The 26,704-nt window shown below is 40.0% G+C and overlaps 1 protein-coding gene across 8 annotated transcripts in view; it reads right to left on the bottom strand.

Annotated features, from left to right (window-relative positions):
- Positions 1-1,112: 1,112 nt before the first annotated feature.
- The window catches only part of TSPAN4 (tetraspanin 4), a 355,539-nt gene continuing 329,947 nt past the window's right edge, over positions 1,113-26,704 (bottom strand). For all 8 annotated transcript variants that reach the window (XM_027641996.1, XM_027641997.1, XM_027641994.1 and 5 more), the window contains 4 exons: positions 22,594-22,695; positions 14,361-14,492; positions 11,971-12,054; positions 1,113-9,694 (listed from right to left, as the gene is read on the bottom strand). In XM_027641996.1, the coding sequence (XP_027497797.1) occupies positions 9,626-9,694; positions 11,971-12,054; positions 14,361-14,492; positions 22,594-22,695 (387 nt within the window). In that variant the 3' untranslated portion in view covers positions 1,113-9,625. The remainder of the gene's footprint in view (positions 9,695-11,970; positions 12,055-14,360; positions 14,493-22,593; positions 22,696-26,704) is intronic.

Raw genomic sequence — 26,704 nt, 5'->3', positions numbered from 1 at the left:
AAAGGCTGGAAAAACTGAAGTTGGAGGATGTAAGAGAAATCAGTGTCTGTACCCCTTGTAAGTGTTCATCCTCTGAATATTCCAGTGTCCTTCAGTACCTTAGTGACCCTGTGCACCTAGGAGGGGAATAGGTGGGGTTGCAATCTGAAGAGCACAGGAAAGCAGGCCGTATGAAAGCAGGGTCAAGGAGAAAAAGGTAAACAAAATGGCACTGAACATTTCTCTTTGACCCTGTGTATGCTAGATGTGGTTGGTGACTTTCACCTTCTCCTGGTGACAGTGTCAGCTTCAGTAACTCTCCTAGAAAGTTGCCTATGTGAGTGCTGGGGGTGGTAAGATGAAAACTTTATAAAAGGGGTAGACTGAGTGACCCCAGCAGCAGTACCAGTGGGGCATATTGTTTTTGTCATACAGATCTGAATCACAGCGTGCTACAGAGAAGGACTGCTTTAGTCCAACAACTGAGAGAACCACTATCTACACAAGACTCAACCCCCCAAATCTGCTAAACCACAAGGACTCAGCAGAATAGTTTGAAGAGAGACTTTGAACATGCTGCAGCCCTGATTCTGTTCTGGGAGGGCTTTTCTGAAAGAACAGTGTCTGTTCTGAATAAGCTGACCACATATTTCATAGGATACTGCTGTATTTTTGTACCTTATAGTGGGGAAAAACAGTATGCTCAGGTCTCCTGTCCATTTTCAACCTTCTCCCTTAATTTTCATTTAAGTTTTTTCATACCTGTCATTTTTATTTTACCTTTTCTTCCTCACCTTTCCTGGTGCAGACATTTGGATAAACTGGAGTCCTGTGTGATCCATAGCAAAGATTGCTTGCATTGGAGTATTCTAGTTCTGAGAAGAACATACACAGATTTTTTGAATGTACATTAACTTGTGATTGCATCGGGAACAAGGGAGTGTGATTTGCAGCAAGCTTTTATTTGTGCCAGTTTTTCATGTGATAATTCTTCTTTTAAACCTGTGAGTACTTATTTCAAAGGACCTTTTGATAATGAAGATTGTTTTGTGTCAGGGTAACCAGCTGTGGTGCACAGTTAGGAATAAGAAGGTGTTTAATAGGGAAGAACTTCAATGCACGGACTTCACAGGGAGATTTAAAACTTCAATTTTTATTAGCACCAAATACCAAGCAAGTTCCATGACAACAAGCTGTACTTCCAAGCTGGTGAGTTATTTTGTTTAGGGAAAGGGAGTTAGTAATTATATGACACATCAATTCAGTCTATGTACTCTCTTGTGGTTGCATATGCAAATCCATAATTCCTTCAGTTGTGCACAGGTCTGAGTTCACAATTTCTGTCTTTCCCCCAAAAGTAGGAGTGTTTTCAATCATGAGGTTTTGAGGCAACCCTGTTCTTGAGAGACCAAGTAGTATAACTTAGCTGCTCAGCAGGAGAATAGTCAAAGCACCTCTGGCTTCTAGGGGGAAATAGTACTGTTTCTATAATACTTGTGTGTCCAGTTCCTGCAGCTGAGCTTACAGCATGAAGAATTTACCCAAACAGCTTCCCTTGTACCTCCATGCAGCCTCTCTATTCAACTAATGCCAACATGACTTTCAAATGAAATTAATACAGGTGCAAAGACAGTGGCCATTGGTGGGGAGAGAGGAGGGTTGTGTGGTGCTCTGAGGATTGTAAAGAAGCTTTTGGTCACTTTGACTGTGACAAGAGATCTGGCATAGGCTTATAGTGAGAGGTGGGGTTCCAAAAAAGCACTAGAATCAGCACCATGGAGAAGTGCTCTTTTCCTGGAGTACTTGTAAATGCTTCATTCTAATTGCATTTGTAAACAGATTTAACTCCCTTGGGGGAAGGATGGTTCTGTTCCTTGAGAAATGAGAGCCTGAAAATGAGAGAACTGAGAACACCTCCCCCACACCCCCTTTTTTTTCTTTCTCTTTTTTTGTTTTGTAGAATTTACCTTGGATAGTTGGGCTGCCACAATACAAACTGTGGGGATGCATATGCTGCTCCACTCACCTCAACAGTGTATGGATGCAGGTGAACATTTCAAAAGAACAGCAAAGACATAATTTCTAACATGAGGTATTTTTTAACTCGATATTCTGGATGCTTATTATTCAAACTGAGATATCAGAATCTGTTAATTGCATCCGTGGATGATACAGTAACACTGAACAAGTTTCCAAAGTAAACTGGGTTAAAAGAAAGAAACAAAAAGGAAAAAAAGCATCCCTGCAGCATTAGTTTCTCTGGAGAATGCTAAGCAGCTAGTGACAGTTCTGCTTGATAACAGTGCTCATCTAGCCACTTGCAGGCTTGCATCAAGGAACTGAGGATATTAAAAGCAATTCAGATTCAGTCACTACTTAGTCTATAACTAGGCTGCATGAATTACTTGGTTACAGTGCTTATTTTACTCTGTTGTGTAGGGACTATGGTCTCCTAAGTCAATATCAAACCTGAACTTCATAAAGCCATGTAAGATGTCTATCATTGGACCCTAAAATTTATACAATACAAATAATTGAATCCTCTCCACATTTGAAAGACTGGGACCTTGACTGATCAGGTATTGTAGAGATGGAAGGGCTGAAGCAGCAATGGCCTTAAGCTTTAGGGCCAAGGAAAGGTATTTGTGGAAAAGGGAGATGGTGAGGTGCATCTGAACAGACTTTTAAGAAACCAGGTCCTGAAATCCCTTTATTTCTAGAGTAATTTTTAGTTAATCTTTAGGATGAATGCTTTACACCTGAAACTCTTATGCTGTCCATATGAGACATAAACACATAAGCAATATACATTAGCAGTTGTTTTTTTATGCTGTAGTTTTCTATAGATTTTTGTTTTCTATAGATTTAATTATTTAAAGTTATGTTTTATTTTGTTGGCTGTGATTTGAACTATATTCTGTAATAGTAGAATTATATTCTATAAGAGGAATATAGGGGGAAGTTTATAGTGCATAATTATCCCATCCTTTCAAATTATTCTTTTAACCACAACTAGAGGGAAGTCGCTGTTAAGCAATTCTAAAGTAACAAAATGTTCTGCATAAACTATTTCTGCATAAAAGATACCAGTGAGTTGTTTGAGAAACCCATTTAACTGATCAGCCATTTCTTCATTAAAAACCATGCAATACAAGATGACTTATAGGCCATCTATTTAGTTGTCTAACACACATTGGTGTAGATTTGGTAAATGCTTTCTAGCTGTTGGAGGGAAGAATATAAACTAGGCTGTTCTTGCAGGACAACAAACCCCAGGATTTCTAGTGAATATACAGAATTTCCATGGGGAAACAGTTTATTGTGGGGGTAGGAGGGAAGCAAGGCCTAGGGTAAAATGACCTATGTAGGCAACTGATGGGATTTCAGAAAAACAGTCTTTCGAATGGCATTTGCTAGGAGAGTTAGTAATGACCAATTCCTTATTTGTTTGGGGTTTTAACATATGGCAGGTAAGAAACATAGGGCTCTGCATTTTGAACTTTTGATGTGTCAAGACAAAACTTGGGATGAGATTTCATAGGCTGTCCTTAAGTCTCTTCGAAAATTATCACCATGCAGAGAGAAACTACTTTGTATTACACAGCCAGCCTAATCAGCTAAGCCTGATATTCCCAGGTTATGTTAAGTGTACTTGAGGGAAAACAGCAGGATGTCAGGTGAAATACTAGTCTAGTTGTTGATTAAAGTAGAAACAGCCTTGTCTATGCCAACATGTATTTCAAAAGCAAAGACAACTAGGATAGCTACTAGGGGAAGGTACACTGGACTTAGTTGTTTGAAACAATGGGATCTTGAAAATCGATAGCATACTCAATTACCTAGGGTTAAGCTTTAGTGGAAAGACAAATTAGGCTGTAAAGGTAATACAGCTGCTCTGTGCCCATACAGTTCTGTAAGCATCATTATGTTAGCGTTCCTGAAGTATAGAACCAATGGTGAATAAATTAAATTAAAAGGCAACATTTTAAAATCTATATAAGAAGGGTTCTTTTAAATGTATGCAGCATGATGAAATTGTGAAATTCTCTGCTACAATGCAAGACTGAAGGGTAAAGTTTCACAAAGTCAGAAAGGGATTAAAGATAGGTGTGGTTAATGAGACCATCAGTGGTACACTGAATAGGATAAAGAAAATTCAAGTACTGTAAACATGCCTACTGAACTGAGGGAGCTGTAAGAAACTTCCACCAAAGGTTTGGGTTATCCCATATGAATTTTCCTGCAATAACTTCTAAAATGTCTGGGTCTCTACTTCTACAGTTACAATTTCAATAGCACACCTTTTTGTTGTTCAGAATGCACAGTTTGGAGGCAATTTCGCTTGCAAACCTGTTTGACCTGTAGGGTGCAATAAATTGTATTGAAAAAGGCAGTGTTAGACATGACTTCAGATAAGATACCTGGCTAACCAGACATTTTTCTAATCTGACACAGTATGAGTTCCTAGTTGTTCCATTTTAACACAGTCTAGCATTAATTTTCTAAGTTTTTCTATATAATTTCTGAATCCAAGCAACTACCTCAGAAAAAGAGAAGTCCAGTCCTTTTGTTTCAAAATTATCAGTAACAGACAAGTTGTAAACACAAAATAATTGATTTCAGCTCTGAGTATTTTGTTAACACTGTAAATCTGATCTCTCAGTAGTTTCTGAATTGTTATCGACTACTGCATAATTTCAGGTTGCCCTTAAGAGGAAAAAGAAAGGATGTATCTTTACCTGGGAATGGGTAAATAGCTTAAATAATAATAATAAAAACAAATATGTAAGGAAGGATAGGACAAATCAAAGATGGGTAATGAGAAGTGACAAAGAATTAGTATGCTGTGGAGGGTTTTTTAATTGCATACAGTGTGTGTGCACTTGCACACATTTGCACAAACACATATCTATGGGTCCGTATATACTCACTGTATAGCTTGTAGTGCAGTTGATTATAAAGAATACAAAAGACATTCTGTTGTAAACTTTAAAGAATATTTAATAACTTTTAAAAAATAAAATGTATATTTTAAATTTTGTTCTTTATATGAATGCACAAAAATGTATCACTGTAATTGCAGCAACAAAATCCAAAGAACTGAGAAGACTTGCCCACTGTGTTAAGATACCAGTGACAAGTTAGGAAAATTCACAATGGAATCCAAACAAATTTCCCATGGCAGGTCCCGACTTGTTTTCTAGCTGTGAATTGTCTACCTCAGTATCTATGAAGATCATTCACACTTAGCAAATTCTTGCTGACTAAGCAAATAAAGAGTCTAGTTTTAAAATAATCACCACAATCAACACCTGATTTCTCTTGCTTACCTTTGGTGCCACATTCATAGCACAACAATGAAGCAAAGGGGTAAGTGAAAGGCTGCAACTTTGAGGGCATGTGGCTCTGGGCTGCCTCTTACCACGCTCACAGGGTAGGACAGGAGGTTGTTGGCATGGACAAAGTGTAACCAGTTTGTGAGAAGAGAGGGGTGTTTGAGTGGATTTGCAAAGCAACCCTACTGCTGATGCAAGACAAAATATTTTACAGATTCTGTGCAGTTCCTTCCTCTCTATATTATAATCTTACAATGCTGCAGTTAAATGCTAATTATTCAATGAAAGAATAAACCTTTATGAGTTTGTATGATCTGAGAGAGAGAACCAAAGAAGTATTCACAGAACAGAAACGGGACTGAATTTCAGTGATTGTGCATTATATGATGTGGAGCTAAGTAATTCTGTTGTATAAGTAATAAGATTTGGCTGCTAGTGGCAGTACAGGAAAATAAACCATATTCTACTAAATATATATATATATATATATATTTGTATATATTTCATTACAATTGTACTGATGAAAAGCCAAAAGTATACTGGACTGAATCTAAAAAGCTAAATCCTGATGCTGCTGAATTCAGTAGATGCAGCCATATGTCCTATGCCTTCACATCTTGTTATTAAGCAGAAAGAGCAATGAGAATAAATTAGAAGTGCTCCTTTATTGCCTTTGGTTCTGTCTTTAATGTAAATGTATTGAATCCTCCTTTATGTTTAAAGATAAGAAGTCAAAATTATAGAAAAGTCTTTACTAAAAGTGACAAGATACTAATAGAAGCAATTGGAATGACTTCTGTGTTGCTCTGCATACATACAATATCAGCAGCCTTTTAAATGGATATGATATACTACTATAGGTTACTTATTTATAATCAACCAGTTTAACTCGAAGTTTTATGCGTAATATGGAACTATCTTTTTTTTGTTGTTTTTTAAAAAGATTGTTGCTGTTACATATCACAAAAATTTTCTGACTTCGTCAGCAGAGAAATACAATACTCTTCAAAAGAAAATATGGTAAGTCTGAGGCTTGTAATATGTAGTATGTTCAGAGGTTTGAAATTAGATTGTGCTGGTAATGCTGTAAGCACCGTAACATCTGTTTGGCCCGTGTGAAGAGAGTTAATAACATCAAATATAGAAAACAGTCCAGTCAGAATTATAAACCAGTTGCATTAGCATCTCAGTTGGTAGTGTAAGGATAGTATTTAAAAAAGAATTATTAGCAGCAATATGTGACCTGGGGGGTTTTTTTGTTTGGTTGGGGCTATTTTGTTCATTTGTTTTTCCCCTAACTATATGTTTTTGTTGCAGCGACTGGGATTTACAAAAGGAGTGTTACTTAAACTCCCTATAGATACTTATTTTCGAAAACCAAGGCAGTTTATCTTCCTGTAAAGACACCTAAACTGTGGAAAATGATTAGAGGGAACCACAAAATGTGACTTGTCTTCAGTCTCTATTTCTCATATTTTCTTTCCACTGTAGGATTAGCTGAAGTCCAACAGTGTTCTCTAAGAGCTCAGCACGTGTTACTGGGAGACTCACAGGACAAGGGTCTGTGATCTCTCTTTTGCCTACACCACCATCAAGCAAATTGATGAGGAGCTCTCTGTGGGAGTTCTGCTGCACAATGGTTTGCTCTTATCAACTGAACCATCATCAGCCTGCTGTCTCTGTGTTAATTTTTAATGGCAGGGATCACTACAAATAGACTTCTCTACCTTTTATCTATCTTTAAAAAAATCAATGTTTTATTAATGTATTCACCACTCTGTTATGCTGCTTTTCAGTGGTGGAAACTCTGAGCTGTCAGCAGGGGCACCTCTGCGTACAAACTATAAACCACGGCAAGAACTAATGGTACATCTAACCTGGAATTACATCTGTGCAAGTAAGAAAGGAAAAGTGGAGAGAGGGAAGGGACGAAGAGCAGGACCGTTTGCAGGTGAGCCTGACTCAGGAAGCAGAGAGCATTGACACTGTGGTGATTGTAACATCAAGAGTAAGCTGCTTGCTTGGAATACAGGGCACCTCTGTGTGGGCTGCTCACTCAGCTTGGAGCAAGGTATGTTAACATTTGTCAAGGCTTGTTAGCCTGACAGTAAAATCCATTAGTGGTGGTGAGGTTGCTGTGATAGAGAGTGATCGAGAAGCCACATAAAATGCACACAAGTAATACATTACTTTCAACTTAGCCTGCACAGCTGAATGTCCCCTGGGGGTAAGATTTTGGAAGATACTTGCTCTTTTACACATTAGACTGTCCTAACCATTTCCTGGGAAACCATGAAGTATTTCAGTAGTTTTTGCCTGAGAGTAAGAAGGCTACAGGAAACCAGCAAAGAGACAAAAAAACCCCAAGAGCTAAGGAGTGAGAGTGAATCTGTCAATGGTGCAGGTTCAGAAAAGGATTAGTTAGTTATGTGTGTAAAGGAGATTGTTCAATAGGCCGTGGGTTGGCAAGTCCAGCTTTATGCTGGAAATTGCCTTTAAATCAAAGCACGCAAAATGTCACTCGTAGCTGAGACCTGCTGTTGTAAGCAGGCTAACTTTTTGTGTGAGCTTGATGCATGCTTCCAGTCTGTCACAGTAAGGATGGCTGCATTGAGCTTTCTGGGAAAACGGCTTCATGGCTGTCTCTCTCATCTAACTGTCAGTGGCTGAGAGATCCTCCAAGGCTGGCTGCAGTTAGCAGGCCATCTGCATTGCTCTGTTTGCCTGTTCCCTGCTGTGTCTTTTCCCAGCTTCTCCCTGTCACATATGCATTATCTGGGGCTACTTGCTGGTGGGGAATTATTTGTTTGAACAATACAATACATCTGATTCTTAACATCATTGCTAGAAGGTGTGCACAGGAGGGTACTACAGAAATCTGTTATCAATGAGTGGGGAAATCGGACAGTAAGTGGCTGTTCCCTGGCTAAGGAAAGTTATGGTTTTGATTCCTGCATTTCCTGCGATACTGTGATATTTCAGAAAGTGTGGGGTATACTCTAGCCAACAGCTAGGCAAAGGAAGATGCATGTGAAAAGGAGTACTGAGGGGTGACTCCAGTTCTAAGAGAGACTGATGTGTCTTGGCTGTTGTCAGCATGCAGCTGGGAGAAAAAAAAGCTGAGCATAAAAGCATCTGAAGTCTTAATAACTCTCAGACAAATGGGCAATGCGCAAAAGATTTTTCCTCAGCAAGGCAAACTCTATCATACCTGCAGATGATGATATCCCAAAGTAAATTAATGAAATGGTGACATTCAGGGAAGAACAGCTGACAGGCTTTGTACACATCTTCAAGTGCAGAAATGAGTGATATTTTTTGGCAGACTAACTTGAAACAGAAATGATAAAAAATAAAGCCATAGTAGACTGACAGAGAGAGCCCACTCACAAGTTGTTTACTGAAATGAAGATACAGCTGAAAGTAATTACTTGTTTCCCAGAGGTATAAGTGATAGTGCCTTGTACAAGAAATAATACTTGGTTATTTCAGTTGGAATGTAATATAGGATAGAAAGGTTTCCTCTTTCTGAGGTTAGATGCTGGGTATTTTCACTTCCTTTCAGAAAAGTATGTGTTAATGAATGTAATATATGTAACATATGCAGTCAACCATCTATTGCCACTGGCAATTAGTAAGTGAGGCAACGTCCAATATTGTTTTCCATTAACAGCCAGATCTCACTGTACAGATTCTGATTAAAAGCCTGACTTTGCGGCGCATAAGATTAAAAATACTCCTTTAAAACAATATATTTCTGAAGATGATCCTTTCCGGCTACAAAATCATTTTGAGACACTTGGAGGCAGGGCTGCTTGATCTTGACATTTTAGTTGTGGGCAAACTGTAGTAAAATTACAATTGCATTCAGTGCTAGCTACTCTGTACCTTCTTGCTGAAGAATACGCATTTTCTACTTCCTCCCTTCTGGACTGTGAAATGTGGGAAGGAAACCTGGCGGGTTTCTCAGAGGTTGCCTCAGTGCAATCTTTTCCTAACACTGGTTTGCAGATCAGCCTCTTGTAAGCAACCTCCTTTGTCTTGCCATAGGCCACGGAAAAGGAAACATTGCTCTTTGGAGGTTTTCCTCTGTTTAAAGACAAGGCTGCTTCTTACCTGTGCCAGTTCAAGTACTGACTTTTTCTTTTCTTCCTCCTTCAGTGAAGTGGGGTGATTCACAAAATCTTCATAAAGATAGCATTATACACAGTTTATAGTACAAAGAGGGGGAGAAAGGTCAGATGAATGAGCATGAAGGAGATTTCTCCTGTGTCCTTTGGAGGAGGAGCAGAAAGACTGGGAAATGGTATCTATGCACAGTAGGTATCTGCCTTGACTACCTGACAATACATGGTCATTGCAAAGGTGAGTCCGAGAATCTAAGGGAAAAAAAACAAAACCCAATCATTTTTCAGTAAGTAAAAAACCCTATTTATTGAAACAACAAGAAAAAGCATGGCACTAGTTTTGCTTAAACACAGGAAGACACATCACATACTGCTTTTCCTGCCCATTCATGCCCTTGTTCTGTTCCTAATGTTTGTCTGCCTTTTGTGCTTATCTGCGTTACTGTTTCACAGAATAAACAATGAGAGCAGGGGAGAGTTGGTTTCTCTATGAAGAGCAGCCACAAGATACCAGGAAGAGGTATATTGGAAAAAAAAGTTTGGATGTCTTTTGCTTGAAAATATTTTATAGTAGCAACCCACAGCTCTGGGGCTCTGTGAGTACCTCTGGAGCTGTTGCTTTGAAAGACATCAAGTTCATCCCTGATCCTAAGGATGCTGTGGTTTACTTTATTGCACTTTACCTTTCCAGGTCTATGTGTGCACAGGTCCCTGTGGGGGAATCACTGGAGACTGAAAATGCATTAATCATGGCCATCAATGCCTCATCAACAATGTATGTGTCTTTCTACTCATCCTATTCAAGAGAAGTAGCAGGGAGGTGGTGGTTCTTCTCCCAGGCAACTACTGACCTGCTGTGCTGCCTCTGTAGATTACTTCATCAGAAAAGGGGACAGGGAAGAGAGTCTTATCTTCCTTCCAGTTGAAGTACTTATATGAATGTACTAAGTGCTTGTTATTTTCCCTTTGCAACACCACTGAAAGAATTGTCATTGAAATGAAGGTCTGCCAAGTAGAAATTTTTAGGGTATGGATTCTATTTTAAGCACTTAATATGACCACTTCAAATTTAGTGTTTACATCAGTAGTAGTTTCTGTTAATGAGTACTATGTATATGAATACACACACTATTCTATTTATGAAGAAAAAAATGGTTATAAAGTTGTTAATCTTCTTCAAGTCTCAGTCTTCCACAGTGTAATAAGACTGTTAGGTTTTAGGGTGCTGTTTTACAGTAAGCACTTGCCTTTTGGAAGTATCCCCTGTACACTGCCTTCTGCTTCCTAGCAAAGGAATACGTCTGGGGACAGCTGCATAATAAAACTGTGGTGGCTGAACTTGTTTTGTAATTTGGAGGAGGCATGATGAAGAAGATTCTTCTGTCACATGGGCTATATGTCCTTCAAGTTGTGCCACTGTATGATTCTAACTATAAAATTCTTAACATGAAAAACAAAAGCTGTTGCACGCTTAGGGCCAGAACAACATTGAAACAGAAACAACAGAGGGAGCCCAAATCATTTTAGGTGACAAAGCATCAAAACTTTCATCATCAGTTAGATTCAATCACATAGTGCAGCTGGAAGACAGACTGAAAATCTTTCGTGTTCTGAGGGGTTTTCTCTGCATTGCACAGCATTTACTAGAAATATGAATTTGCATTTTTAAATTGTCTGAAGTGTTTCTTCCACGCAAACTAGTAATGTCTTTCTGTCAGAAAGATAGCATTGTCTTAGAACTTGATTATATTTAGGGTATTTATGAGAAGGACTCTGACATGGGTTGGTGGGGTTATTTTAGTGTATCTTTTAAAGACCCCCTAAATGCTGCACAGATGCTCAAAAGCTGGGTGTTTTTTTGGTTTTGTTGGGTTTTTTTTAAGTATGGTAATATATTAACAACAGTCTTAAATTGTCTGTCTGCCATATGATCTGGTTGAGCATTTTTCCTAAGCATATCTGCTCACAACAGTGGAATAAAAACCAAAACTCTACTGAATTAGGGCCTGTGAGGCATCAGGCATTTGCATTAAGTTGCAGCCAATACATGACACATGAGAGCGTAAGATGCATGCCATTCTGCCTAATCTGACATTAGTGGGAATGTGAGTAGAATTCTGATCCCAGGCTCTCTCTTGCTGCTGCTAGTGGCATACCAGGCAAAATTAAAAAAACAAAACAAAACAAAACCCCAAACAACCACAGGTTAATCTGCAGTTACATGGTGTTAATTAGCTCAGCAATGCCATCCTTTCTGCTTATATCTTGAAGGTGAGAGAGAGAGGGAGCTGGAGACTGAGATTTTCACTGCATTTAGGAATGGGACTTTGGGCCATGAATGAAGGGCTGACATACAGCTGAATCTTGTACCTGTTTTAAATAAACTAAAACACAAAGGACTTAAATCTTGCAGAATTTTACTCTATCATCAAGCAAAATTATTAAAACCAGCGTGGGCAGAGTATATCTGGATCTATGATTACTTAGTAACAATTAGTTAGGATTTGAAAATTGATATTAAACTGTACCTGCACCATAGCTGTGCACAATCCAAAGATTCCCACTGCTAATAAGTTTTCCTGGAGCCATATTTTCACAGTTTCATAGCAAGGCTAGAAAAAAAAATCCACATAATATCGTATTAGCCATAAACATACAGCTCTATTCCCCTGGGAATATACAGCCAGAGAAGAATCAGATCTGACTAAGGTGCTATGTAGCCTGGATTATAATTTCAGCACTGGAGCAAGTACAGTGTATTTTTGAGTCAAAGCTTGAACATGGAGTACTAATTCTAATGATAAAAAAATGTGCACCTTCAAAATGCTGCATGAGCACTGGTCCATATAACCTTTTAACAGTAGTTTTAACTACTGTGCTGGTTTTGGCTGGGATAGACTTAATTTTCTTCACGGTGGTTGTGGGGCTGTGTTTTGGATTTGTGCTGAACACAAGATAGATAATATAGAGATATCTTTGTTATTGCTGAGCAGGGCTTACCCAGAGCCAAGGCCATTTCTGCTTCTTGTACTCTCACACTGGCAAGGAAGTTGGGGCTACATGGGAGGTTTGGAGGGGACACAGCTGGGCCAGGTGACCCAAAGGGACCAAAGGATTTCATATCATGTCACATCTTGCTTAGCATATAAAGAGGGGGTAAAAGAGGACGAAGAGGAGGATGTTTGGAATGATGCCATTTGCCTTCCCAAGGCAAGGTTACATGTGGATGGAACCCTGCTCTCCTGGGGTTGGCTGGACACCTGCCTGCCCATGGGAAGTGGTGAATGAATTCCTTGTTTTGCTTTGTTTGAACAGGTGGCTTTGGTGTCCCCATTGAATTGTTCTTATCTCAACCCACTCTTTTCTCACTTTTACTCTTCTGATTCTCCCCTTGATCCCACTGCTGGAGGAGTGAGTGAGCAGCTGTGTGGTGCTTAGTACAAGGCTGGGGTTAAACCATGACAAATAAACAAGCAGTGGATTTGTGTCCTCTTTGCCCTCTAAAACCCAACCAAAAGCAGTTAGAACTTTTGAATGAGGCTTTCATTTTCTCTATGTTTCAGGGAAACAAATACTTCTTATAATAACTACATATATACGAAACCCAAAAGTCCCAGTGAGAGTGGCTCAGGAGCCACTCCTGCTGCACATAGACCAATTTCATAACATTTTCCATCATTTCAATTTGCAGTATGGGCACTCCTCCACTATTTTTTTCCTGCTTTAAATTCTGCAGTAGCTGTAACTCCATGTTGCCGATCTAGTTTTGGGTGGAATTGGCCCAAGTGAAACCTTTCTTTAAATAAACAGTGTCTGTAAGACAACCTTGTGCAAAAACAGTGCCCACTGTCTTGTAAATGTTCAGGCCAAGAATCATTCAGCTTTCATTTTGTGGCTTTCACATATGTATAAAGGAAAAACTATTAATGCCCACCAGAAGACACAGTGTTAACCTGCACTGATCTGCTTGGGACCACAAATAAAATAGAAGAAGAACATTTAAGCCCTTAAATTAAAAAACCAACTTGGGGCTACTTGAGAAGTATAAGGAAGCCTTGTTTGATGTGAACTCAGCCTCTGCCAGTGCTAATCCATGTGTATGAAATTTTGCTAGAAAGTGGCCAAGAGAGCTTTAGTCATTGTCTTCACAAACCATTAGAAGCAGCAAAACTTACTTATAATTCCACTTCATAAGATGGCCTTACTCCACACTCCTCCTGCATAATTGCAATACCTGTAATTAGCACAAAGAATTGCTGAGCTAATTTCAGAGAAGAATTTAGGCTCTAATGATCTGTTCCGGAAAGATCTTGCTGAGGCCATTGTAGGGAAATTATCCCACGGAGTTTTGAATTTGATTACAGGGAAGTGCAAAAACTCACTGAAAAAAATGCTGCCGGCAATTCAGCAGAACAGTTCCCACTTTCCTACTGTGCAGTGGAAGCCCCTGAGCTAGAGTTCCTGGTTGGAGCAGAGCACTCTATGCTCACAGTCCTCCTGCCTCAGGACTGCCTGGGCTATGATAAGCTATGGCTGCTGCTCCAGGGCCTGTGTGTGTATGAGCCATTTGCTTTTATTGCTACCTGACTCCAGTAGGTGGGACATTAAAAAGGACATTCCTGTCATTTCCTAGCTAGTTGTAGCTAGACCATGCTGTGTATCAGTGTTGGAATGTACTTGTCTGCTATGTGAAATAACAGCTTAGAGCTTACTGAAAGGAAACCCTTCAGCTCCCAAAAATAATTAAATAGGAAGTTTCACTGGAGGTCAAAGGCCACAGCTCAACATGAGCCTTGTGGAACCACCTGATTAAAGATCAGCATACCTTATCATCTGTATAGCCCTGCAGATGACTACCTGCCCGCCCTTCACCTGGGCTGCAAGACAGCTGCTGAGATGGTGCTGGAGAGCTACTCACCGCTTTCCACCAGGTCCCTGGGGAATGAAGTCCACAATTCTCACTGAATTCTAAGCAGCAGGAGTCTGGCACCCGGGTTGTGTTGTACACTTCAAACCAGTCAGTGTAGTTGGAGACTCCACAGCACCTGAACTGGAAAAAGATGAACCGAGGCGATATCGTAAGTACGACCTGTCACTGACTTCTGCTTGTTCTGACTTCTGCCTTCTGGAGCTGGACACTCAGTGCATCTTGATTATACCAGGAGAGGCTTGAAGTTTTAAAGAAATGCAGTACTTCCTCAGTGTTACCCAAATGGATCCTTTTCTCCACTCTTATGTTTAAATATGGTCTTGTAAATTGATGCTGATGCAAGAAGCAAAGGCACCCATCTGCAGCGGGAGGACACTGCAGGAGCCGAAATCAGACAACGTTAGCTGAGTACTGAGATTAAGGATATGTGACTGAGCAGAATTATAACAAGTTGTTTACAGCTTCTTGTCTGTAAAAAAGATACAGATACAGCACCCAAGAGATGAAGATAGTGGGATCTCTGTGGCACACTACTCCTAGAATCATGATTGAAGTTAACAAGGCAAATTTCTCGCTAAGCTCTTAATTACTAATCACCTTTGAAAGTCTTTGCCAGTCAGTAAAAGATGTATTTCCTCCTCGTCTCTCTATGGTGCAGTTTCTTAATGTCATCATCTGATGCTGCTAAATAGTGGTGCTTTAAGTGTCTGCATACGAGGACACAAAGATTACAATAGTGCTAAATCGGAAGGTTTGTTCTACTTTGGTAGTGGGAAGAAAGGTATAGGAAACATACATAGTGGTACAGGGAATGACTGTAATCATCTTCCCTCTCTGGGAACTGGGATATTCCTGTGATACAAAATAAGCTAAGACTCATTACCATATAGATGTATACACCATCTGTTGCCTCTATGCTAACTCAAAAGTATGAATTTGTTGGTATTTAGACACTTCAGCACTAATGGGTAAAAAAAGACAACACTGGGCTGCAGAACCACTCTCTGCTATTGGCAATACCTCACACTTTTTCAGGGCTAAGCCAGCCACCCACTTAGCCTCAAAATGACTTGCTGAGATCTTATTCTTTAAATGTGATCCTATATAAACCTGTACAGTATCTTTTGCATCCCTACAGAGACCACTCCTCTTGTTTGTGATAGACTCATAATCATGCAGACATCTGCACCACCAGGACCAAGGACCTAATTCAGATCCTGATGTTTACACTGGCCTGAGAGAGAGTTTTCCCTTGATATGTATCAGTTGTGGTGTTCAGGCTTTAGGTAGAGTTGTAGTGTTCAGGTCTTGTCGCACACACAAAATCTGCCATTCAAGACCTTTAGAGGGCAGAGGTGTCATGTGCTGCCTCATGCATCATATGATGCTTCAAGTACTCACAAAAAGTACTCCTTGATAGAGACGTTTCAGTGCTCATAGCAGGGTTTTTCTTTTGCCAAGAAAAAGTCAGAAAACTTTCCTGGACTAACATCTATTCCCACAAGGTTCTGCTCCGAATTTTGATTTGGTCTGTGGTAGGAATCAATCCTTAGCTTGCAACTGTTTGATTTGTGAGTTTACAGGCTTCATTTTCTATAAACTGACGTGAAAGTAAAAAGTTTGTAGCTTTCTTTCTTCCCCTCTATGTTCCTGCACAGAAAACAGGAGGTCCATGAGTAACAGGTCCCAAAAAATGAATAGGAGCAGCATGGAACACATGGTATGCATTTGAGGAAAGCTGGTTTATTTGGAAATCTAACAAGAAGAAGGTCTTGCAGGCTGTCATCATTAGAGTCAGGAGGCAGCTCTTTGACAGACAGTGAGAAGTGACAGCTTGTAAACAGCAAGCCTTAAAAATGTGGCTCATCTGTGATGTAGAGAGCGCAGTGGTAAGGGCTGAGACATTTGAGTGATGTTCTGGCCAAACACAAGTGACACAAGTTTGCATAAATCAAGACTAGACCCCTTCTCCCTGTAATATTGCATGGCTAAGGGTGTCAAAGTCTGACAGGCTAAGGAGATGGAGATGAAGTATGGGTTTTGTAGTTAAGTGCTCACTAACAGGTTGAGGACAGCTGATCCTATGAAGCCTGTGAAGCAGGAGGTGCCTAGGCCATCAGATAGGGTTGGGGCTCCAAAGAGTAAAAATTCCTGGTAAACCAGAAGGTGAAAATAGGAGGGGATGCAGTTGCAAAGACAAGTTGCAGCTGGACACAAATTGCCTGCCCGCACAGATTCTCCGTGTACTGTACAAGAGCAGAGCAGACACGGCAGACCCAGCAATAGGAGAAAGGGCTAAGGAAAGATCAAGGACATAGCAGAGGATCAACAGTCTTAGGACTGGAAAAAAATAGTCTGGAACTGTAACGGGAAGAAATATCTTTGGAAGACAAAGGAATTATAAGCATTAAGCAGTGGACGATCTACAGTCCTAAAGGAGAGGAGGTGACGATCACAGAAGAGAACTAACACCACAGAGACCAGAAAGCACCAGCAAGTGAGCCAGCACTGCTCAGTGAAGGCCAAGTCCAGTGACCGGCACTTCTAGGGGGCAGAGGCACAGATCCATGGCAGTAGGTCAATGACACAAGAACAAGGAAATGAGCCACAGTGGGATTGAATGGGACACCAGTACAGATTCAGCAAAGGGGTCCAGCTAGAAGCCAAAAAGACAGATAAGCTGAGAGCTCAGTAAACTCAGAGACTTCATTAAGGATGTCCAAGGAGAAAAGAGATAGTATGGGAGTGATTTTGGATCATTTGACAGGCGACCTGATTTATCCCAGGTTCACGAAGCTGAACAGTAAGTAGCCGAATTGTTGAGGGAGATGAGGGACTATGAAAAGAAAGCAGAATACTGAGGACAAAGAGCAAAATATGAGGACTTCTTTAGAGTCCTCTTAGATTTGAGAGCAATGTTCTCTTTTGAAAATTTACAAGGTTTCTGAGCAAGGACAGTTGGAGACGGTCCTACACTTGGAGGATGGAGAAAGCTCAGGTCACATGAAGGATAATTTCTGTCACCAGCAATTTGTTGTAACCAGTTTTACCAGACTTTGTGTTCATCCACAAAGGCTGATGTTCTGCCAATGCCAGACTGATTGTCATGAAGCAATTGAAGACTCGATTCTTTCTACAACTACATCTATTTTTTGATCACATTTACAGTCCTGTCTTGTTCCCTTTACTAGTTAAGTGATAAAAATTAGACAAGGTTGCCTAATTGATTAGTTCTGTTCCTAGTTTCACCAGGGAACAATACACTCATGTTTTTTAGAAACAATTAGAAACTACTTGTACTTATTTTGGGGTACCCAGACAACACACTTTAAAAGAGGGTAATACATTAAAAATGTTAACTGTTGTCTCAAATAGCATAACTTTAGGACACCTTGACTTGGACACCCCAGGTCACTCAATTCTAGGGCTCACAGCTGTGAAAGACCATGCAGTGTGAGAGGCAATTGTGCTGCTCCATGAACAAATATAGGTACTTATGGCATAAGCTGACAATGAGGTAGTAGTTCTGAGGATGTACATACAGTGTCTGGCAGAGTTGCTCAAACAAGCCAAAGCTTGTCAAATGCCTTTGAGTATCTGTGCTCCACCTGCTGAACAGTGTTTCTAGGAATAATGACAATATGCTGCAGTTTGTTTTGGATGTTTTATGTGGGAGGCTTTCTCTCTCCTGAGATGTCAAACCAGATCTTTTCTCCCCCTTTGTTGTACAGACATAAATCACTCCCTTACTGATAATCTGTGGGGTTCTGAAGTGGCTCATAGGTTTCCAAAAGCTGAGGACATGCAGGGGATGCTCAACACAATGATGCAGTCAAAGGTCATGGTGCTGAGGTGCTTTTCCCAGCCAAGCAGCATCAAACAGCACTGAGGTCTCTGCATTGTACCTATGGGATGCAAAGCTGCTTGCAAATAGCTTATTTTTTATTTTAACAAGTAACTGCTGCTCTAGCATGGGGTATCTAGGGCTGGTAATTAATGTTAAACAGAAAGTTTCTATCTTAGTGCAACAGAAATGTTAAGGAGTTGGACACTTGTACATATTTTACAGGTAATCCAAATAGTGAAGGCTAAGTAGGCCTTATCTTTGACAAATTCCCGCAAAATCAGTCAGGCTGGGTTCATGAAAATAAACAGACATTCGATCCTTGTTGCAGACAGTTTGTTATCAATGCCTGGTTTTTCTGCTTTTGTGAATGTGACAAAGAACTAGAGATAGGGCAGGGTGCCTTTTATATGCTTTTTCATCCATCACTTAAAAAGTGGTGAATAACACAGTTTTGTTTTAAAAATCATGTTTAATGGGTGGTTTGGATTGCTTCAGCAGTAATTCTAAAGTATAGCTTGATCTAACAGAATCAATGACTGGACAGAGGGAGATGGGTCAAATTTTCTTCTCAGTTACAGTGGTCTAAATAGACATGAAAGGACATTACACAGCAGCAAAAGTGAGCTGAATTTGGCTCACTTTAGTGAAGCTAATAGGTTTTCTGCATGCCTCTCAAATTACTGCCTGGTTAGTTAAAAGGAGAAGTGTTCAAATATTGATCACAAAGATGTTGGGGATGAAGCAACGTTTTAAAAATTAATGCCTGTTTCTCATTTCCTAATGATCTCCACCTGTAACTCTAACCAGGTGGTGGGTAAGGAGTGTAGTGCAGTTCAGGGTAACCTACCTCCTAAACTGTTAGAATTTTAGTCATGTTTAAAAACTACTTTGTAAGCTTTCCTAGTCTTCAGTCACAACATGCAGAAGTCATCTGCTCGTGTTTCTGATCCTTTTAAAGTTTGAAGCGCTATCGAGAAAGGCTGTGAGTTTCGTTAGCTGGAGGTATTAAAAAGAAATCAATAGAATGTTCTAATTTGAAACAGCTCCCTGACCTGGAGGCTTAATGTGACTGCAGAATAAGCCCACTGCTTTTCCTCTCACATGTTTTGCAGGTGTGCAGCTCAACCCAACTCCTTTATTGGCAATATGAACAGATCAGTCATGGGCCAAAACTGCAACTTCCTCTTTAAAGACAGACCAGACAGGCCCTGTTTTTCCTTGTTTCCAGTTAGGAATTGTATGCTTCTTTTAAAAAGAGGAAAACCATTTCTCAAGGCACAAAGCCTTCAGAGAATAAAGCCTTACTCAAAAGGTGCTCTGGCCTTTCATGCTTGACAAAAAAAATAGAGTAATCACCTCTCACAAGTCACTGTGTGAGCACTGGGTATCCACACTCCCAGTCAAAACTCCCCTCTTTTTTGTGACTGGGCAGTCCCACAGAAATCAAAGGCCATCTAAATGTGGCTCTGTTCCTGGAAAACACTGTTTCCTCCTTCTTTAAGCAAAAGCTGCCATACACAGTCGTACCTAGTAAACTCAGGTGGGTGTGCTCTCTATCTGAGCAAACCACAGGAGAAACGTAGAGCTCCAATGCCAGAGCTCCAGTCCCTCATGTCTGGGCTACTACTTTAACCACTGCTCAAGCTCTGAAAAATACTTTTGCAAAGGAAGGAGTGCAAATGCAGAGGGGACAAGGGAGAAGGTCTCATTATGATTTCTGTTACTGTCATGTTTTTCCCATGGCATGCTTTTTTCCTGAGGCTGCTGTTTTCCATTCACGTACAGACACAGCCCATAGCTCAACCAATGCCTGACGTGTACTGGTCCCATGAGGAAAGTCAGTTCTGAGACACTGTCCTAATATGCACACATGGTTAGCTCTACTGTGGGGTTTTTTGAGAGCCCTAGGAGACAAAATGCAAACAGCAAGCCTGGGCTGGGACTTTCCTTTCAGAAAATCCCCTGTATTGCCCTAATCCTCCTATCAGTGATTACACCTTACTGATTAGGAAGGTAAGAGATAATGATTATTACACAAAAAAAAAATCCCCTTGGCATTTAGATAGCACTATTCAACTGCAAAGTGTTTTACATAATTAACCATGCTGGCATTGTCTTTGCTGCACCACTGAAATAGTCTATTCCTAAATAGTTTTGAAAGATACATATGAAAACCAATTATGTAGAGCAGTAAAAATGGATCTATGGGAGCTCTTTGCTTTCCTCCTCAGTGCCCAGCACAGGGAGCACTCACACTGTGGTACTGTCAATGGTGCATGGTAATTTCCTAGTGGCCCTGAGAGCATGAAGCCCCATGGCTGTACACACCTTGTGAGATAGCACTTTGTTATCTTATGAGCTCCTAGGAGTTAGATAACATCAAACCCAAGCTTGTCACTGAACATGACCATTTCTTTTAAGTAAAAAAACCCTGTCTTCCTCTTTAAGAAATCTACTGTCCTGTTGTACAATGGCATCCTACCACCCAACATGTTTATCTTGAGTTTTTAGCTCTTGGATCAATTACAGAGCCCTTTTCTTTCAAAACCCTTTTCCCTTCCTGCTCTCTTTTAATGGATTGCAATCACATCACTACTTTATCTTTTTCTGGTTATATAAAATGGTTAAAATTTCTCACCATACTTTCCAAAATTCTCATTATTCTTTTACCTCTTTTCTGAATTCAATCCAACTTGTGAACATCTTGAAAAAATGTGACTAGGTGAACTAGACATAGCATATACTGTTGAACCTATTTTACAGAAAGGGGAGCAGAAGTATGGTGTTTATATTTGATGAGTCCTCCAAACAATGCTTCTTCCCCCACCTTTGCTATATGCTTTTAACAATTCTTGGGGTGTCACTGAAACCTGATTAATATTTACTGCAAACATTTTAACATTAGTAATTTTTACTACATTTTTACTAAGCATAGTTAAGTTACTGTAGAAGAGTAAGACTTCTAATACTCTTTGATATAAGCAACGGTATTTAAAATTTTATCTATATTTCACATGGCTTACTCTTGGGCTAACACCACAAATGCATTTCTCTTGTCAGTAATTGATGCCTTCTCATAACTGATGTACTGGAAAGAGGAAATAGTATTGAAGGAGGAAAATATTAACAATATTGCAAGGTGCTGAGGCCCTTTAAAGGTAACTGAAAGAACCTATTGTGTGCAGTTGTTAGAATGCAGGACTGGAACTGGCTAGTTTGCTGGACCTGAGGTGTTTGTCTTTCACACAGCTTGCAGGCAACCTACTGCACTCAACACAGACAGCTCCTGCAGACTCAAAGATGCACATGGAGTTTGGCCAACCAGTTCTTTTGTTCTGTTAGTAACCCCAAATTTTTAATTTCTCAGACCATTTCTTAGCAGCCTGTTGCTCCTGTTATCTTGTATCATACAGAAGAGTATTCCTGGGAGAGGTTACTGTCTTTGATCAATTCAAGGCATCAGAGGCAAGACTAAAACCCTACTGTCTGTACCACACTAGCACCTCTTGGGGAGAGACTGAGAAAGCTATGAAAGATTTTTTGAGTGAAACCAGGGCAGTGCAAGTGCTTCTGCCTAAAGCAGAAAAAAACTTGGAGCCCTTTTCCTCGTTCAAGAAGCAGAGAAAATGAAATCAGAAAGATCAACCCCAGGAGAACTGACTGAACTGAATATGCAACGAGAAGTACAGAGCTAATAAACCCAAACTGTCAGTGATGGTGTTTCCTCAGTAAGCCAGACAAGGACAAAAGGAGGAAGCCAGCTACAGTGTTCACCAGTCCTTATGAAACAAATACTGGTAGAGGGCTGTCAGAGAATCAGGACAATCAGAACAGCAGTAGCAAAAAGCATTCCCAGCCCATCTGTGATGGAGGATGATTGAATTCTTCTGGAAAAAATGTACTGACTGTAGAAGGAGGTTGTAAACACAGTGGTCTGTTTCCATCTTCACTACACTAGTGGAAACAACAACAGCAGTGAAAGGAGACAGGACAGAAATGAAAAGGGGCTGAGGTTGTTCTTTGCTATTATGCCATTGCTCTTAATCACAACATAAGCCACCCTTCTGACTTCAAAGAGAAGGTACTGCTTGTTTCCTCTCTGACCAGCTCCTTCACTCTCCACACAATACAGAATTATATGATATTTAGGCATCAACATAAACTTTTAAAAGAAAGAAGCTATTCCTGGTCAAAGGAGAAATAAAAATTACTGTTTGTTACAAAAAGCAGAGAGTTTAGTTGCTAATATGCTGACTGGGTGGGAGAAAGAGATTGGCTTGGGATTTGGAGGTTTAATTAGGTTCACACCCAGAACATGCTGTTAAAGAACTCAGAGGGTAAAGAAGAAGAGAGAAAAAGAGAACTCAGACTTACATCTGTTTGAATGATGCTCCATGCATTAGTGAGGCCAATATTTCCATCTGTCCCATACAAATGAAGTCCTTTCTTCAGATCCCGCTGAGCATACTTGTCAATCTAAAACCAACAACAAAAGACACAAACCTTAGAATTTGCTGAGTACCACATTTCAGAATTAAAGTGCAGGGGGGTGTTGGACAATGGTCCTGTACTGAATAAGAAGGGAACCAACACTTCCTAACACCTTTCTCCAGTAGACCCAGTATTTATTAGAGGTACCTGCACTTTGTAAAGAACATGAGGAGTTCCTATTCTGAGTTTATGTTCATGTTTTCCATCACAGAGACCTTCCAAACATTTTTCCCTTCTCACTTAACCACCAAAGTACTCTAGGGAGACTGGACACAGTTTAATCACTTGTTTTTGCAAATGAGGCCTATATATGAAAATGTTCACCCACACACAGCATTTCCTTTTAGCTTAATGCCTTTGATTGTGACCAAGTACCCCTCAGCATCTTCCTTATGCTTCCTGGGAGAACAACACTGGCATTAACATTGTTCTGATGCTCTGACTTGCGTTTATTCCATCAGCCAGAGTACCCCACTTCTTACAGCAGGATGAACCTAATGATACTGAAGCAGCAGGTAATGAGCTATCTAAAATTCAGGACAGAGAGGATTTAAGAATTTAGTTACTAAATGGAACTGCTCTTTAATAAATGCATTTTTCTTGATTTAATCAAAGTACAAAGTTCTGCTTTTGAGGGTTTTGTAATTGAAGATGGTGCTTTCTTGTTGAGAGTCCCTGCTGGTAAAGCAGGCTATTGTTGGATTCACTGGTCATCAACAGGTAGTATCCAAAATGATTGCCAGTGCTTCTCTCCTAGTCTAACCATACATACACATTTCTACAGAATCAAGCAAACATAAGCAAGGAAATAAATAATTAATGGATATTCATGGTTTAACCTGATTTTTCTGTTGTAAATGAAAAACACTGACTAGTGCTGCTCAAATATGCCCGTACATTCCCCCTCCCCTGGGTGCCTGTCAATGTTAGTGGTCTGTTAGACATCCAAGGTATAGCAAGAAGGGTGAGCAGACCTGTCCCATTTCTTCTCCATCAATCTGCTATAAATCTGACTGCAAAATACAGTGCCATCCTGAGATGATCCTGCTGCAACAGCGAAAAGAAAACTATAATTAAAGTCACAACTTGTTTCATGGGGACAGTCTGTTTTAATACATACTCTCTTCCATATTGTAAAACAGACTGATGTGGTGTATTCTGTAGTCACTGCCCCTCTGCAACTTGTCATTCCACCTGGGGGGAGGAGAGTGGGGGTGTCTAAAATGAAGTAACCAATGCTAATTTTGAGTTAACACAGGGAACAAAGGTATTCTTCTGCCATACACTTGGACTTCCCTTCTCCTTTGTGCAGTCAGAATTGTCTTCAAAAGCACCTGGAAAAAAGGTGGATGCAAAGCATCTTGCACAGTGTAAAAGAGGAATTTTCAACCCACTACATCATAACTATTATGGGGTAAATTAAAATCACTCAAAAGTACAACTCCACAAAAAATTATGACCTCAAAAGTTCATCATGTCCATCTCTGCTGTATGTGCAAAAGATTTTGCTTGATCTCTGCATTTCTTTTGTTTCCTTCCCAAAAGTTTACCACCATCATGCTGAGCCACTAATAAAATAGCTTTGAGGCAGTACAAGAAAGATGTACAACTTAATCTCAGCGCCTTAACTATCACACAAGGACTTTCTCATTGGTGACTCCCTCAAACAGTAGGTGCTGTGATCCCACTGTAATTATCATGTAAGCTGCTTTTGGCTTTACACAGAGATTATACATAGTCACTGGTACATTAATTAGAAGAGAAAACCAAAGCTGAGAGCTGTCATTAAATTTGAAATTAGTTGAGAAAATTACAGGCAACAAATGATAAACTTACATGTGTTGGGAATTCCTAGCATTCATTTAAGAATTAGATTGAACTGGGTTTCAGCTCTTCACTTACCCTCGGCTCCATGTGTCTCAACTGGATCTGCTGTGGTCTCCAGCAGAGACATCAGGTAGGACTGAAGGGTGTGGTTGTGATGCTAGTGTCAGAGAGGCTTTGAAATTTAGTTAATGTCCTATAGGGGTAGTGAGGTGAATTAATTGCTGAAAAACTAATTCTTATTCAGAAACAAACAGAGGTGAAGAGGAACAGTATAGCTGAGGGCAGGTGGGGACAGAAACCCAGCTAGGAGATCTGTTGTCTTGAAAGAGAAAGGTCTATTTTGAATATTAATTAATCACACCTGAGAATATCCGCCCTGTACAATGAGAGAGCTGTGCACCAGCCTTAGGTTCATATCAGCACTGATCTGGAACATGGAAGAGAACAGTGATGCTTATCTGAAGGGCAAATGCATGTTACCAAAAGAATGCAAAATGCCAAATTTGCATTTCCTCACTCAAGTTTTGCTTTGCAAACAGTGCAGTGGCTCAGTATGATGATCCCTTTTACAAGGGCTCACACGCCACCCTGTTAATGCAATCTTCATGTCCTATTTGAGATAGATAATAATAATAATAATAATAATAATAATAATAATAATAATAACAACAACTTACTTATTCCACATGTGCTTTAAGGTGGTCTCTAGAGGTGTCCCCACCAAGCATTCCTGATCTTCCTTTCACTTGGAGAAGCCTCACTAGCAAGCATTTTGCTGAGGCAACATAAAAGCAAGTTCTCTCTTACTCATAAAATTAACCACTTTTCCCTGCACAAAGAGTGCAAGATCTTCACACTGGGAACACAACTGGCAACAGATTTCCATATTTCACAAACTGAGTAAGCAGCAGAGCATTACTCAAGAAAACAGGTACTATGTGACCAGTTCTCCTGCTGCTATTTCAAAAAGCCTCAATGTCAAATCCTGCACATTGTACGATTCATCAGTAAGTGCGTGCCTTCTTGAATCTTGTTTGGAAGAGGACATAAACTTTTTAGAATCCACACCCCTGTGTATCTCATTTCCTTATCTCTCTCACCTCTACGTAGGTTGCAACTTTGAAAGAGGTAAAGGTATATTTTGAAACAGTATCTCCAGATTGTTTTACATTTTTATTTCATGTCCACTGTCATGGGAAGGTATGTGGAAATATCACACACTTTTACACATATACACATAGAGAGAACTTTATATTTATTTGATTGATTGTAAAGGTAGGATTTTTCATAGTTCTCCTTTACTAAAGTTTCTAACTTACCTTCTGATCAGGTATGCTGTGCATGCACCAGAGTGTGCTATTCTCTGAAGAGCAGCTGATTTAAAATTTCTTTTTCACAGAGCTACCTTAAAGCATTCCCACTCTTTTGTTTCCTTACACTAGGGTCAGAAAGTTCTTCATCATCCCCTAGGAATAACCTTGTGCAGAACAACTGAGGCTGTGGGTGGCCTTTTGGCTCCAGGAAAAAGGGGAAGAAGGCATTGGCCCTTGGTCTCCTGGCCCTTGTGTCTGCAGCTGAGGTACTGGCATGAAGCCCCCACTGTCTGTCTCCTCTGCTTCCAGCCAGTTCTGTAGAGCCTTTTTTATTAATGTGTTACCTTGCATGAATTAATCAGTCCTGATGCACACGTAGCCTTGGACTTCCTAAGAGCTCAGACGATACCAAACCAGAGCCCTTCTCTCACTCACACTGTGAAGAGTGTAGTCTCTACGTGCAGTCCTATTAAAAGCACATTGACCTCTGCTTGAATAACCTCTCTACAAGGTTATAAGATGGATATTTTTCCCCTAATTGAAGCACTGCTTGAAGCTCTAGACATATGATTCCAACTAGCTTTGACTAGAGAGGGGTAAGTAAAACAATGCCTATTTGTGGAGCACAGCTGGCAAGTGCTCCTCCAGGTCATCCTGATTCTTTCCAATCTCAATTTTATTTCTTTCTCAAAATATTTTTAGAACAGCAAAAACTTTTCAATATGCCTTTATTCTAATTGTATGTTCGATTTAAATGAAAATTCACAAAACACCCCTAGCTGTCTCTTCTGCCTTTAATTTGACTTTTTCAGGAAATGATCTTTCTGAAAATGAAATGCTGTACCACAGTGATT

Source organism: Corapipo altera, unplaced genomic scaffold (genome assembly GCF_003945725.1).
Source record: "Corapipo altera isolate COAL_440 unplaced genomic scaffold, ASM394572v1 23b, whole genome shotgun sequence".
In the NCBI taxonomy this organism is placed as follows: Eukaryota; Metazoa; Chordata; class Aves; order Passeriformes; family Pipridae; genus Corapipo; species Corapipo altera.
The sequence above is the reverse complement of the archived record's forward strand: the minus strand, read 5'-3'. Positions and strand labels throughout refer to the sequence as shown.